At 47.9% G+C, this 14,686-nt stretch overlaps 1 protein-coding gene across 2 annotated transcripts; it reads right to left on the bottom strand.

The window, feature by feature from the left end:
- Positions 1-1,014: 1,014 nt before the first annotated feature.
- On the bottom strand, positions 1,015-6,355 carry TOPORS (TOP1 binding arginine/serine rich protein). Of its 2 annotated transcripts, none has more exons than XM_017816434.1 (2): positions 6,194-6,355; positions 1,015-4,515 (listed from the first exon to the last, which is right to left on the bottom strand). In XM_017816434.1, exons 1-2 carry the CDS (start codon positions 6,353-6,355, stop codon positions 1,543-1,545), a joined length of 3,135 nt encoding a protein of 1,044 aa, XP_017671923.1. In that variant the 3' UTR covers positions 1,015-1,542. The 2 variants fall into 2 exon arrangements, with proteins under 2 accessions (XP_017671923.1, XP_017671924.1); XM_017816435.1 differs by lacking the exon at positions 6,194-6,355 and adding an exon at positions 4,942-5,042 and having other exon boundaries at positions 1,308-4,515.
- Positions 6,356-14,686: the final 8,331 nt, after the last annotated feature.

Raw genomic sequence — 14,686 nt, 5'->3', positions numbered from 1 at the left:
TACACCCCTGTAGAAAGGGCCCATGTTAGAGCAGAGGAACAGTGTAAAGAGTTATGAGGAGTAAGACAGTGTTATGGACTGACCACAACACCATAACCCATCCTTCTGCACAGATGGAGAGCAGGAGGTAGAAGAGCCTAGAATGAAAGAGTGAAGATGAGAAGAAGGGAGGGGGATTTGGTTTTAGTTTTGTCTTTGTTTCTTACCCACCCACTTAATTTTCCATTGGCAATAGAAGACACTAATTGCCCCCGAAGGCTATGTGGCCAGTGAGAGTAATCTCCCTGTCCTTATCTCAAACCAGCCTTCCCATCTTATTTTGTCCCCGGTGTTGTGGAGAAGGGAAAGCAATGGAGAAGCTTGGAGAGTATATGGCAGGCAACCAGCCAAGGTCAAACCCACCAAACTCATGAAGGCAGTAATACAGGAAAGAGAGAAGGCATCTTTCTCATCCAGCCCTAACAGCTACTGCTGCGCGCACAGGTAAGGGACAAAGCTGGAGAACAAGACTCTGCCTGGAGCCTTGTGCCTTGCACATAAACACAGCAGGACATCTAGGGTGTGCTGAGGTGGGTGAGTATCGGCTATTGCAAGCAGCTGCTCTCTTGCCAAGGCTACAGACAAGGCAGATGTCTTCAAGTATGCAGTGGTGGGGCACAGAGAAGAGGAAAAACAGCCTCCTTGAGAGCAGCACAGCTGCAAGACACAAGGCTGCAACAAGAATAAAAAAAAAAAATAAATCTGAAAAAAAAAATATTTCCCAAGGGAACACTCAAACATTAGAAGGGGTAGCACAGAGGGGCCATCCAGTTTTGGGAGAACTTAAAACTGAAAAAATCCCAAGCAATCTGATCAAAGTTCCTGCTTTCGGTGAAGGAAGAGACCAGAAAATCTCTAAACTCCCTTCCAACCTGGACTACTCCTGACTGACAAACATCCAATGGTCTGTATAGGTAAGACACCCAAAATCACAAGAAAAATGCTCTGTTTGCAAAACACATAGTACATACTAAATATGTTTTAAAAAAAGAAGTCTTATTGCTTTATTCAGCTTTTGACATAGCTTACCTTGAAATTACTAGAAGTCCTCTGAGGATCTCTGTAGAAATCACTGACTACTTTTCAGCAGAGATCAGCTTAAACCAAAGAAATTGAAATGATGCTGGAATTCAGACTGAATAATTTCTTATGAACCAAACATTTTTTCCCTTGTCTAAGAAGGGTAATCCCCATAAAATTAATTTTCTGGCTTTTGGTTTGGGCTCCTTTTCTGTCATTTGGTTTAAGCAAAACTTTGAAATACTGTGGATGGCTTTATCAAATTACAATTTCTAAACAGTCTTCCAAAAAAAAACTTTTAAAGTTACATACTAGCAATACTCTATCTTCTTCGACTCAAAAGTGCATACACATTCAAAGGTTTTACACATTTCCCAGACATCTTTTAACAGAGAGAAATTCTACCCGATATTTTAGTTCTTAAGGGGAAAAAAAAAAGGTAGTTAAATTCACAATTTCAAAAAATGTTCCGTGGAAAGTGTGCTACATTTTTTCTTCTGGGAAACCAAACCAAGAGGATTTGTTGACAAGTCTCTTTGGCAGTCTTAGTATCAATGGTTGTCTCTCTGGATGCTCTGGGAAGGAAATCCTGGGGGAAGATAATTGACTGGAAGGCGCTGCTGGTGCTTCCTGAACATAGCTGGTTACAGTTTCTGTGTGAGAGGTGTTACTGCTGGTATCTGCTGTGGTAACACTCTGATCAGCTGCTGTTCCTTGAAGTTTGACATCAGCATTTCTAATGTCACCATCTAAGTCTTCCCTTGTGGTAGGGATACTGTACTTTTTGTCTGCTTCTCCAGTTTCCTCACATCTTGTCCTCAGGAAAGAAGATGGAGACTCATTTTCTCCCTCATTTTTCAGAGTTGTGCCTGTCCATGTAATACTGCTGTCCCATTCAGTACTTTCTGGCTCCTTGCTACTGTCACTATCAATTGTAATCACCACTGGAGAAGAATGTGCTGAGTTACTGATGTGATGTTTCCTGTGTTTCTTCTTATGCTTTTTCTTTTTTTTTTTAAGATGCCTCGTTGTGTCCGTTGCTTTTCCCTCGTAGACTATCTCCACACTTGGACTCCTCAACTTCTTCTTCCTTTTTTTACGCTTTGACTCATTACCTGCTCGATTGTCTGATGGGCTATCTTCATTTTTGCAGCAGTCACTGAATTTTGAGGAAGTTTTCTTGGGGTCATTTTCTCTTTCTAGACTTATGCTCTCCGTGAATGCATTCTCCAGGTGGCGAGTTTTGTACTTCCTTTTTCCACCAGGCTTTTCGCTTTTCATTCTGTCAGTTCCTCCAGAAGGAGTCCTTGACCTGTTGCTCGACCGACTCCTTGACCTGCATCTTTCATAACAGTAATAGTGTCTCTCATGGAGTCCCCTCTGGCTATGCAGGTCTGTCCTCTCAATAAATGACCGTATCCTGTATTCTGGACTAGCAGATTGCCTCGAATAGAGAGTATTAGATCGTGTCCTCCTCCTACTGGAGGATTCATAGCTATCCCCAAACACCTTTCTACTACAGAAAGCAGAACCCCACTGATGTCTACTTTGATAACTGTCTCTTACATAATACCGATCACTGTCTCTACTTCTTGATCTCCTTTTACTGTAGCCTTTGCTACACGATCGTGATCTGCTTAATTCTCTGGATGGAGTGCTCTCACCACTCAGAGAGCCCCTCTGGCTTTTCAGAGAGGCTCTGTTGTCACGAGCCCTCGACCTTCTACTGCTTCTTTTGCTCCTGTGTTTGCTGCTATCTCTGCTTCTTGATCGTCTCCTTTTAAGTTGGCTTTTGCTATGGTGCTCCCTCCTAGACCGATGGCCATGACTGCCTCGACTGCTCCGTGAACAGGACTGTGGGCTTCTAGACTTTCCCTTCCTGTGATTCCAAGGGGAACACACTGTGTCACTCCCTGGAGAGGGGCTCCAGCTCAAGTCCCGTGGAGGCAGATCTTTTCCCTTACATTTTTTCTTCACATCTTCTTTTGACTCTGTCTTCTCAACTGTAGGAGATAAACAGCTTCTACAACTACCTGCATCTTCCTTATACGTTGGGGAACACGGCGAGAAGCTCCTGCTTCGTTCACTGTCACTCCAGCTGTGACACTGGACTGGCTGCTGTTTCTTGACATCCTCCCTTTTCTCTTCCCTGATGGATTCCTCAGAGTCTGAGGACAGTTCAACCACTTCTGGTGTCCTCTCAGCTAATGGCTTTACATACCCAACAATGACACAATTGTCTGAGGAAGAGCCACTGTCATTTGAGTCAACATTAGCCTGTAACTGAGTCTGCAGTTTGGTTCCTTGACTCCCTGTAGCAGAGTCCTCATCAGAACTTTCTGATGACTCCAGAGGAGAAGCTATGGTTGCACGAACCTCTTCTGAAACGGAATAGGAAGGCCCTGGAGTTTCATCATCCCAGGGGGCCTGACCAAGACCAGGCACAGACGAACTGTTATCTGGCCCTTGAGAATATGCCACATCCGGAGATATTGTAATAATTGATGAGTCTGAATGGCTTCCTTCCTCATATGATGGTGCAGGACAATCATAATTGGCATGTTGATCGTATGCTTCTAAGTTAAAAGGACAACGAGCAAAACTGATGAATTCATGCAGGAAGTGTTCTGTCCGATTCAGCAAAAATGGCTTTAAATCATCAGCAAAGGCCTGACTTTCCAGATCATACCTAGTCACGTTACTCATGATTATGTGCTGTACAATATTAATCAAAGATCCATGGGCACCAAACAGGACTGTAAGTTCTCGCTTCAACCAAGGAACCAACCGGTGAAGGCAGGCAGGGTTGCGGCGGAAAAACTCTGCGGAGATGTCTCGATAGCGGCCGCCATCCTGAATGCTGCGGATACGCACACCAGTACGGTAGAGGGCTCTGCGGAAGTTGATCATGTCCTCCTCCTGAATCTGCCGCAGAGATCTGCCCTCCGCGCTAGCCTGCCTCCTTGAGGCCAGCCTCTTCATCATCTGATGAATCTCTCGGTGTCTGTGACGCACTGGTTCGCTTGACAACCCTTCAAACAACATCCCATTATCTGGAGGGGACAGCATCCTTCGGGAAGGGGAACTGCGATTGCGGCGCTCCCTTGTTAAGGTAGTACGGTAACGAAATCTCCGGCCATCAGGGCTGGCAAAAGAGCTGTTTTCTAAAGGGCTGAGTACATACTCCTTAAAGTCATCTTCAGCACGAATTGTATGGAAAATGGAAAAAAACGGTTGCTTGCAAAGGGGGCATTCTGCTTTGTTTTTTGACCACTCCTGGACACAGCGGAAGCAGAACCTATGCAAGCAGCGATCTAGATACGCAACATTGTCAAATCTATCCAGGCAGATGGGGCATTTGGAGTCAGGAGATGCATCTGTTGGCAGCTTGCTGGTGCTGGCTTTTGGTGCAAAGTTGCTGTCTTCTGCAAACTCTTTATCTACTGAAGTCATGTTCTAGAAAAGACAGAAATAAAAGATGATTGATATGACAGAGAAGCAAAAATCTTACTGTCTAGATGCGGAAACCCACAGTTAATCACTTTTAAGGTTGCAAAACCCAGTAGTAGCTCTAAGGAAACGCTGAAAAAAGAGGCAGCATGACCTAACTACTTTGTCAGGCTTCTCTTCACAGTGAGATCTAGCTCTTCAGTGCTGCAAGTTTTAAAGAGCACTTGAATCATGAAGGTAACAGGCAGTACTGTCTTCTTCCCCATTCTTAAATAACTGCTTCGATGTGGTCAGTAAGTTTATGATTTACATGGTATCCTCCAAAACACAGCTCCAAAAGACTAGCATTTATGTATGACAAATATGAGAACAGTTCTGTACTTTAAGAGAAACCAGTCAAAACAAGTAATTGCACTCAAGCTATATTATCACCTTCCAAGTTCTGCTGGACCTGTCCTGTTTCTGAACGCCCTGACCCTCTTTTGTTGGGCACTTATGCTGGACTACACACAGCTTGTTGGATTAGACAACCTCCAGGGATGTGTTCCTGTCAAAATAAGTATTTGTCTTTAAGACTGAAGCAGAAAAAAACAGGTGTCATTCCTATACCCATCCTCAGGTACACACTGCCTTTGTATCTAATCAGGCTGTCATGCTGGTTTTGGCTGGGGTAGTCAACTTCCTTCACAGTGACTAGTGCAGGGCTATGTTCTGAATTTGTGCTGAATATAGGGTTAATAATATCGAGATGTTTTATTACGGCTGAGCAGTGCTTATACAGAGCCAAAGCTTTCTCTGCTCTTTGTACTACTACACTGGCTAGGAAGCTGGGGATGCTCCGAACACTGGAAGGAGACACAGCCAGGACAGGTGACCCAAATTGATCAAAGGGATATTCCAGACCACATGACATCATGCTCAGTATATAAAGTGGAGGGAAGAAAGAGGAAGGAGAGGGATATTTGGAGTGTTTGCCTTCCCAAGTCATTGTTATGCATGACAGGGCCCTGCTCTCCTGAAAGTGGCTGAACATCTGCCCACCCATGGGACGAAGTGAACAAAATCTCCTTGGTTTGTTTCGTTTGTGTGCACAGCTTTTGCTTTCCCTATTAAACTATCTTTACCCACGAGTTTTTTGGCTTTTTCCTCTCCGATTCTCTACCCCATCCCACTGGCGGGGGAGTGAGTGAGTAGCTGCTTGGGGCTTGGCTGCTGGCTGAGGCTAAACCACTACAGATGTCAACCATGGGTAAAAAAAAATAAAAATCTATCCACTCAAAAATTATTTTAGGCATTGGCGTTATTCTAAGGCATTATAATTCAGCGGGAATAAGTCGCCACGCTACTTCCAAACTGATAAACCCGCATTTAGCAGCAAGTCCGGGAGCAGGTGTTCCCCGCCGGCAGGACACCAGGCACCAAGCGCGCCGTGCAGGCCAGAGGGACACACGACCGGACACGCAGGGGCCGGAGGAGCACCAGCGCAGGCACACGGGCGCGGCAGCTACCCCGGGAGCGCCCACGGGGCGTCACAAAGAGGCCCGCGTCCCGCGGGGTTTCACGGCCTGGGGGCGCCGCCCGGGCCGCTACGGGACCACTCCCCGCCCGCTCCCTGCCCTGGGGACGCCCCCGACCAGCTACCCGTAGGGCTCGGCGCCCCCGTCCGCCCCAGGCCCGCACTCACCGCCGCCGGTCCCTCGCTCCCTGCGCGGGCCAGTGCCGCGGCCGCCTTCAGCCTGTGGCGGGTCCGGCAGCGCCCGGCGCCAGGAGGCTCCCGCCGCTCCTCCCCCGGCGGGCGGCGGCGGCGGCGGGCGGCCTCCGCCAGGCGCCGGGACGGGTCCGCCATGGGCGGCGTTGCCACGGGAACTGCTCCTCCCGGGGCGCGGAGCAGCGCCGGGCCCCGCCGGGACAGAGGCGCCGCCGCCGCTCGTCATATCCGCGCCTGGCGATGCCGTGTTCCGGGGGCGGAGCCTCCGCTGAGCGCAGGCCGGGGCGGGGCTGCGATGGCGCCGCCGGGGCGGAGGGACTGAGCGCCCTGTGCCGCCTGGGGCGAGCTGGTGATCGGGCGGCGGCAGATGCCCTGCCCTGTGTCCGGGGGAAGCAGGGCTGGGAGCACCTCTCGGTGGAGGCAGCGGACGCCGGTGGATAAAAGCGGGGGGAGACTCCCGACAGTGTCGCCGCCAGCGCGCGATGCGCTTTGTCCCGCAGGCGCTGGCTGCCGTGGTGATGCTCTCTTGAGGCTTCGTTCTCTACGGGCAGTGGGAGAGCGGCTTCCTGGCCCAGGGACTGCCCTGGGCACTGGCCCTGGGCACTGGCCACCGGAGCTTGGTGTTGTATCCGAGGATGCAGAGTGAAGGCTAGAGTAGTCCTGTAGTCTGTCGGGCAATTAAAGCATGAATAGCACTTAGGAGAGAAGAGGTAAATAAATCATAAACAGTTCTTAGGAGACCTCGTCTTACTGATTTTTACTGCGATACATATGCCAAAGCACAGACAAGGCCAGCTCTGCAGGCTACCTCCCAGATGAAGCACTGCCTCCCACAGCACATACATGTATTAGTAGTAGGACTCGTGTAGAACGTGAGCACAGCCAGCCGCGTCCCTTTTCTGCAGCCGGTATGGATTGACGTTCGCAAAAGCACACATAACTCACAGATCCCCAGAGTACCAGCACAGCCCTTCTGTTAGTGTGATAACGCTGCCCCGTATCCTGAGCCATTTTACTCATTCCCACGCACCAACTGTCCAGCTTCCCGCTCAGGAGCAAACACACACACTTCTCAACAGGTGCCCCACTCCCGCAGATATCCCCAGGTAACAGTACAGGCATGTGCCTCACACTCTGCCTGGACTCAGAGCCTCCTGCTAGCCAGGTAGCCCACCTCTGTTCAGGAGTGACGTCCCCAGCCCCAATACTTTTCCCTGGTGCATGCAACCACTCTTGTCTCCACAGCAGACAGCAGCAGGCATGTGGACTGTGACCTGCATTCCTGCTTTGCATGCTGGATTCACTCGCTTTACTCTCCTCAGTTCCCCCAGTAGGTGCACCTGTGGCACACATACCAGTCCTGCCCCAGTGGCTGGAGCTGAGACCCTCACTGTCACCTCTGCCCTTTGCTGGCATTGAGACCTTTACCCACTCCCATCACTGGCATGATAGGAGGGATTTGCATCCAGAATGGTCATACTCTGTCAGCTTCCTGACTGCTGTGTGTGTGTGTCAGCTCTTAGGCAAAGTGGGGCCCACTTGGACTGTCTGTGTCTGGGTCACTGAAACGAAAAGATGGAAGGTACTCCAGGCTGTTCACAGTGGATTATCATTTATGAGCTGAAAGGCAGCCATTCTGGAAGTAAAAGGGATCTCTTTTAGGTGCTTGTTTTCTACATAGCTGGGAAGAACAGAAGTCTACTGGCTCCTCTCCCATTGCTGACACAGACTGGCAGCACTTCATCCCACCCACAGACCTATTGAAGCTGGGGACAAACTTTCCTTTGGAGAGGCTTGGACCTTTTTCCTGTGCCATCATATCCTCTGGGGTCCCTTGATCAGCAGCAGGGGTTTTCCTCACCAGCAACTTTGTGGGAGGAAGAGCGTGGAGGGGTTCCAGTCTCATGTCCTCCTGAGCAGCAGCCACAGCACTGGCAGTGCCCGTGCTGTTGACAGTGAGACCTACAGTCCCTGTCCAGGGACAAGCCCCAGCCCTCTTTCTGCTACGCCCTGGCACAAGGGAACATGCCCCTTTGGGCACAGCAGCAACAGCTCCCCTGAGAAAGGAGGTCAGCAGGAGACTCAGACTGAGTTTCTTTAGCATCTCCCATGTTAGCTGCATCACCCTGCAAATACATGAAAATTGTCAGTGCCCCTCCAAAGGTTTCTACACTGACAGGCTCTCTGCCTCTCCACTGACTTTCTTGGAGCCAAAGCTGTCTGGCTGGATGTCCTAGTTAGGACAACTGAGACCAGTTCATCATGGTATGGGTGTAACCCCAAACTGTGTATTCTATAGCCTTCCATGCCATTTCCCAGAAACTGTTGTCAATAGACTATTCGCACCCTCTGCCCATAGAGCCTGACTCCTCAGGCTATAAACTAGGTGTTAAGAGGCCTGTGAGAGAGGAGGATGCTCTTGTCCTCACACCCTTTGTGGAACTCCCCGCCCTGAGGGAAGTATTGAGCATTCCTGCCTGAACTGGAGGATATATAATCTTGGAGTCTTGGAACATTTTTAACCACTCGTGGCATCCAGAGGAAGACTACAGTTCATCGCTCTCAACCTCAGCTGGACTGCAATCACCACTTTTGACCGGACTGCAACAGCTCTCCCACCAGCAGGTTTTTCCCCTCTCCCTTTACTTTGGACTCAAGCGGGGCCCAAGGAACACCACTTTGTTCATGCCCCAGGGTACTGGGTTATACATTTGGGTTTTGTGGGTTAAGACCAATTGTTTGTTTGTATGATTGTACTTACTGTATTATTTTAATAAATTGTTATTCTGACTTATAATCTCTCCTTTGAGTTGAGTTCATTTCCCCTGCTGGTTAACTCTTAAACCAGCACACTGGATCACCCCTCACTGTCCATGCCATAAGAGCTCAGCTTCAGTGTGCTGTTGTCCACGCTGTGGTGTTCAACCAGTCACCAGATTGTAGTTAGCCTTTCCTTTCCCTGGCTAGCTGGGCACCTCCAGCAGCAGGACACCAAGAGCAGGAGATAGGAACAGCCTCTGACCCCCAGGCTGTGGCCTCTTTTCTGTTGTCTTCTCAGCCTTCCTTTCAGGTTCCACCACTGGCAAGCACTTAGAGCTGCATGTGGGCGTATCAGCCGAGGTATTCGTCATTGTAGGTTTACGGGTTGCTCTGCTCTGCTGCAAACTTTTCAAGTGTCATTTTGCAGCCACCGCTATGGAAATCAGCCTTTCTGGCTTGTTCCTTCTGGGTAGAGAGTGTTCGTGATCATGCAGAGACGGTTTACCTGCGAGCTGCCACGAGATGGCAAAATACTCCCCAGCATCCCTCCCAAGCCTGCTTAGCAGCACCGCAGGCTGGTGCCATGCAAGGCTTTGGGGACGCAGCAGCAGCAACAGCTGAATTTGCTGCTCCTCACTCACCCCACCAGCAAGGAGGCTGGGGGTGAACAGGGAATTGGGAGGGGACACAGCTGGGACATATGACCCCAAATGACCCAAGGCATATCCCATACTGTATTGGTGTTGTGCTCGGCATATAGAGCTGAAGGAAGAAGAAGGAAGGGGAGGAAGTTTGGAGTGATGATATTTGTCTTCCCAAGTCACTGTTACATGTGATGAGGCCCTGCTCTTCTGGAGATGGCTGAACACCTGCCTGCCCATGGGAAGCAGTGAACAAATTCCTCATTTTGTTTTGCTGGTGTGTGTGACTTTTGCTTTCCCTATTAAACTGTCTCTGTCTCAATCCACGAGGTTTTTCACTCTTACCCTTTCAATTCTCTTCCCTCTTTCACAGTGGGGGAGTGTGCAAACAGTTATGGAGTGTGTAGTTGACAGCTGGGGTTAAAACACGACAGTCCTTTTTTGGGACACAGTGTGGGGCTCAGCAAGTTCCGATAATGACAGATTTTATTTGAATGTGCTAGATGAAATGTTCAGCTCTTATTGCTGTTTAATTATTAAACAGCAGGCTCCTGTGCTTGCCATGGGGCTTGCTCACTAGTGTATAGCAATCTAGTGCTTGTTAGTGGCTGGTCACTGCTGTGCTGTGCTGGTTATCACCTCAGCCTGCTGTGGCTGGGAACACTCTGATAACAGTCTGGCGATGTGCCTGGGCTGGCGGGTGGCCAGAGCATTGCTGCTGTATTTTTGCTTCTGTATTGGACAGGCTGGAACTCCAGTGAGTTGAGTCAAAGGGACTGCGACCTGTGGATGAGTCCACAGTGCAGGGGGAAGAGTGCGAGGGGTCCTTCCCCTGAAGAAGAAGAAAGGGGAGGAGTTGCTTGATGTGCTGGAGAAGATTCCTCTGCAGCCCGTGGTGAAGGCCATGGTCAGGCAGGCTATCCCTCTGCATCCCATGGAAGTCCATGGTGGAGACTAATTACTATAGCTGGAACCCTTTGTTGCACCCAGACTAGAAGGGGAGGACTTTATTATTATACTAAACCCTATAACCTGGCATGAAAGGACCAGGGGTGGACATTGTAATAGGTGTGTCTTTAAATTGTTGTAAGCCATATTTTGAGTTACTATAACAAGAACCACACAAACTGATGGAGGAGAGAAGCCTTAGAAGAAGCAGTTGCAGCACAGCGGTGACCTGACCTGAGCTGGCTTTGGTGCTCAGTAACTCCACTCAGCACACCGCCTCTCCTGTCCTGAGTGACCACTAGAACAGATGGAGCCCAAAGTCATGGAGTAAATGAATTCAACAGACATTTTGTGGATATCTGTGGGCATTTGAGAGGTGGTCCATAGACTAATGGAACGATGTCTGTGTATTATATCAAAGGCTGGAAAGAAGATGGGAGGTGTTAATGAGATTGTATTGAATAATGTAGGACTAGAGCATAACATAAATTATATGAAAGAAGGGGTAGAGAATGTACTGATCATGGCTGGGGTGGAGTTAATTCTCTTCATAGTGGCTAGTATGGGGCTGTGCTTAGGATTTTTGCTGAAAACAGTGATGATAATATAAAGTAGTTTTTGTTACTGCCGAGCAGTGTTTACACAGAGCCTTTTCTGCTCCTCAGCCGCCACACCCACAAGGAGTCTGGTGGTGCACAAGTTGGGAGAAGGTGAGACGCTGCCAGGACAGGTGATCCAAACTGATCCAGGGGATCTCCCGCACCGTATGGAATCATATTCAGCATATAAATCTGAGGGAAGAAGAAGGAAGGGAGGGACATTTGGAGGGATGGCATTTGTCTTCCCAACTCACTGTTAAGCATGAGTTAAGCACTGTTAAGCATTTCTGCTTTCCTAGAAATGGTTGAACACCTGCCTGCCCATGGGAAATGGTGAAGAAATTCTTTGTTTTACTTTCCTTGCGTGCATGGCTTTTGCTTTACCTATTAAGCTATTTTTATCTCAGCCTGTAAGGTTTTTCTATGCTTCTGATTGTTTCCCTGATCCTGCTGGATGGGGGAGTGAGCAAGCAACTGCATGGTGCTTAGTTGCCCACTGGGCTTAAACCATACCTATGAAGTTTTGATACCAGTTGTTTCATTTCTTAATAAACTGATCTACCTCTCTCTGAGGAATCTGTCTGTGAAGCTGCTCACAGTGTTATCATCTAGCTTATATATTCCACCTTTCCTTCCCTTTCAAACTCTGTTCAGATTGTGCTCATGTGCTGACTCACAGAAGTCAAGAAGCACATAGAAACCCCCTCAACTTGCTTCTGGAATGTCATGAGAAGGGCTTTGACCCAGTGTTCAGCATCCATCGTCCTCTCTTCACCCATGAAGATGCGGTTCAGAACAAAAAGTATGTGTTACTTGTCACATTGAAAATGATACAGCAAATAACTACATTTAGACAGCTTTAACCCTTCAGATAAGATCACCAGAGATGGCTAAAGGAATATATGCATAATGCTGATGAAATACCCCTCAGATCTTTTTTTTCTTTTTAATCCTTTTTAAGAAAGCATAGCTTATATATCAGAGCAAGACTGGTTTATTAGTCTTGAAGTGGTTTGTTTGTTTGTTTAGGTTTCAGGAGGTTGCTTGGAAAAATTGTGAACAGCATGTTTTTTATTAGCATAGCTAAAAGGACTTCTATTTAATGAAATGATTAATTGATTCAGCCAGATATTCAGCAATACTAACATCTGCTTCAACAGAGACAAAAGATTCTCTTTGAAATACAACCTTACCTCATTAACATGAAGCAGTACCCATGGATACATGATAATTATAAGGTTGATAAGAATATGTAAGGATAACTAACCTTGGTTCCAGTGAAGGCTGTGGAACAGATTATCTTGGATATGATCCCATGGCATGTACAGGACAAGCAGGGTATCAGGCCCAGCCAGCATGGGTTAAGGAAAGACAGGTCTTGCTTGATCAACCTATCCCCTTCTATGACAACGTGATCCACCTAGCAGATGAGGGAAAGTCTGTGGGTATTGTCTACCTGGACTTCAGTAAAGCTTTTGATACTGTCTCCCATGGCATTCTCCCAGAAAAGCTGGTAGTCTGTGGCTTGGACAGATGCATTCTTTGCTGGGTAAAGAACTGTCTGGATGGCCAGGCCCAGAGAGTGGTGGTGAATGGTGCTGCATTCATTTGGCAGCTGGTCACTGGTGGGGTTCCCCAAGGCTCGATATTGCATCCAGTCCTGTTTAATATCTTCATCAATGATCTGGACAAGGGAATCTAGTGTACCTGCAGTCAGTTTGCGGATGCTGGGTGGGAGTGTTGATCTGCTGGAGAGCAGGAAGGCTCTGCAGAGGGATCTGGACTGGCTGGATCAATGGGCCAAGGCCAACAATATGAGGTTCAATAAGGTAAAGTGCCAGCTCCGACCTTGGGCCTCAACAACCCCAGGCAGCGCTTCAGGCTGGACAAAGAGTGGCTGGAAAGCTGCTCAGCAGAAAAGGGCCTGGGTTTGCCGATTGATAGCCAGTTGAACACAAGACAACAGTGTGCCCAGATAGCCAGGAAGGCCAGTGGCATCCTGGCTTGGATCAGAAATCGTGTGTCCAGCAGGACCAGGGCAGTAACAGTCCATCTATACTTGGAGAGGCCACACCTTAAGTCCTGTGTCCAGTTCTGGGCCCCTCAAGAAAGACACTGAGGTGCTGGAGCAAGTCCAGAGAAGGACAATGAAGCTGGTGAAAGTGCTAGAGAATAAGTCATATGAGGAGTGGCTGAAGGAGCTGGCTTTCTTTAGCTTGGAGAAAAGAAGGCTCACGTGAGACCTTATCACGCTCTACAACTACTTAGAAAGGAGATTGTAGCCAGGTAAGGATCAGCCTCTTTTCCCTGGTAACTAGTGAAAGGAGGAGAGAGCATAGCCTCAAGTTGTGCCGAGGAGGTTCAGGTTGGACATCAGGAAGAATTTCTTCACTGAAAGGGTGGCCAGGCATTGGAACAGGCTGCCCACAGAATTGGTGGAGTTACCATTCCTGGAAGTGTCAAGAAATGACTGGACATGGCACTTGGTGCTATGGTCTAATTGACAGGGTGGCAATTGGTCAAAGATTGGACTTGATGATCTCGAAGGTCTTTTCCAACCTTTATGATCCTATGATTCTAATGTTGTAGCTGAGTTATTTAGGGAAGGCTACTGAAAACAGTCAGAAACAAAATCATTAGTTAGACCACTCTGGGCTAAATTCAGCTTTAAATCACTTTAACATATGGTGATAATCAACTTCTTACACGTTACCCCACCAAGGAAGCTGGAACATAATTACAACCCTGCACTGCATGCTGTTTGAAAATGCAGGATTTGTGCAGTTTCAAACTAGAGTTTAATAGAGCTCTCTGCCTGCTTAATAAAAATTCTATGCTTTCGTTAGCCTCTCTATTATATATGCAATACTACCTATAGCTTAAAGGCTATATAAATACAAATTTTGGTAAACACACACAAGTTCATGGTAAATGGAAACCAAACAATCTTTTAAAATCCCAAGATGACCAGATGTAAAATGCATTTAAACCTAAAGACAGTACTTCAGACTGCAAGTAGTTCCCAAGTCACCACAGACCAAGAAACAAAAGGTACAGATTCCATGGTGAAAGAGTCAAAAAGATGTATGCATGGTATGAGACAGAGAAGGATATGGGTGAGAGAGACACAGGAATGCAGAAGTCAACACTGAGCCCAAAGGACATGTTTGAGGGTGACATGTCAGAAGGCCCTGTTCAAGGACTTTACAAGTGCTTTGTGATTAGAAACACTGAACAGGCCTAGAACTGGTTTGTCTGAGTTGTGGTGCTGGCAAATACCTTGTGGACAGATGGGTTTAATTTCCTTATCTCCAAATACAGACTGGCAGGTTTTTTTATGCGTTGCCACTTCAGATCTCCTCTACTGTGTGCTGCTGTCATCTTCAATCCCTCCTCTTGTGCTGTGACCACTTCAAATGATTCTGTGTATCCCAACAGAAGTCAATACTACAGGACCTTGGCTCACCAACAGCGGCTCAACAAAGCTGTGTTAACACACGAACACAAGCAACCAAGAAGCA

This window comes from Lepidothrix coronata, unplaced genomic scaffold, assembly GCF_001604755.1.
Source record: "Lepidothrix coronata isolate B3197 unplaced genomic scaffold, Lepidothrix_coronata-1.0 Scaffold55, whole genome shotgun sequence".
NCBI classification, from domain to species: domain Eukaryota; kingdom Metazoa; phylum Chordata; class Aves; order Passeriformes; family Pipridae; genus Lepidothrix; species Lepidothrix coronata.
This window is presented reverse-complemented; position numbering and strand designations above follow the sequence as displayed.

Coding starts and splice junctions, on each gene's coding strand:
- TOPORS (XM_017816434.1), bottom strand. CDS start 6,355: ATGGCGGACCCGTCCCGGCGCCTGGCGGAGGCCGCCCGCCGCCGCCGC. Junction 4,516..6,193: donor GGAGCGAGGGACCGGCGGCG/GTGAGTGCGGGC, acceptor TGTCTTTTCTAG/AACATGACTTCAGTAGATAA.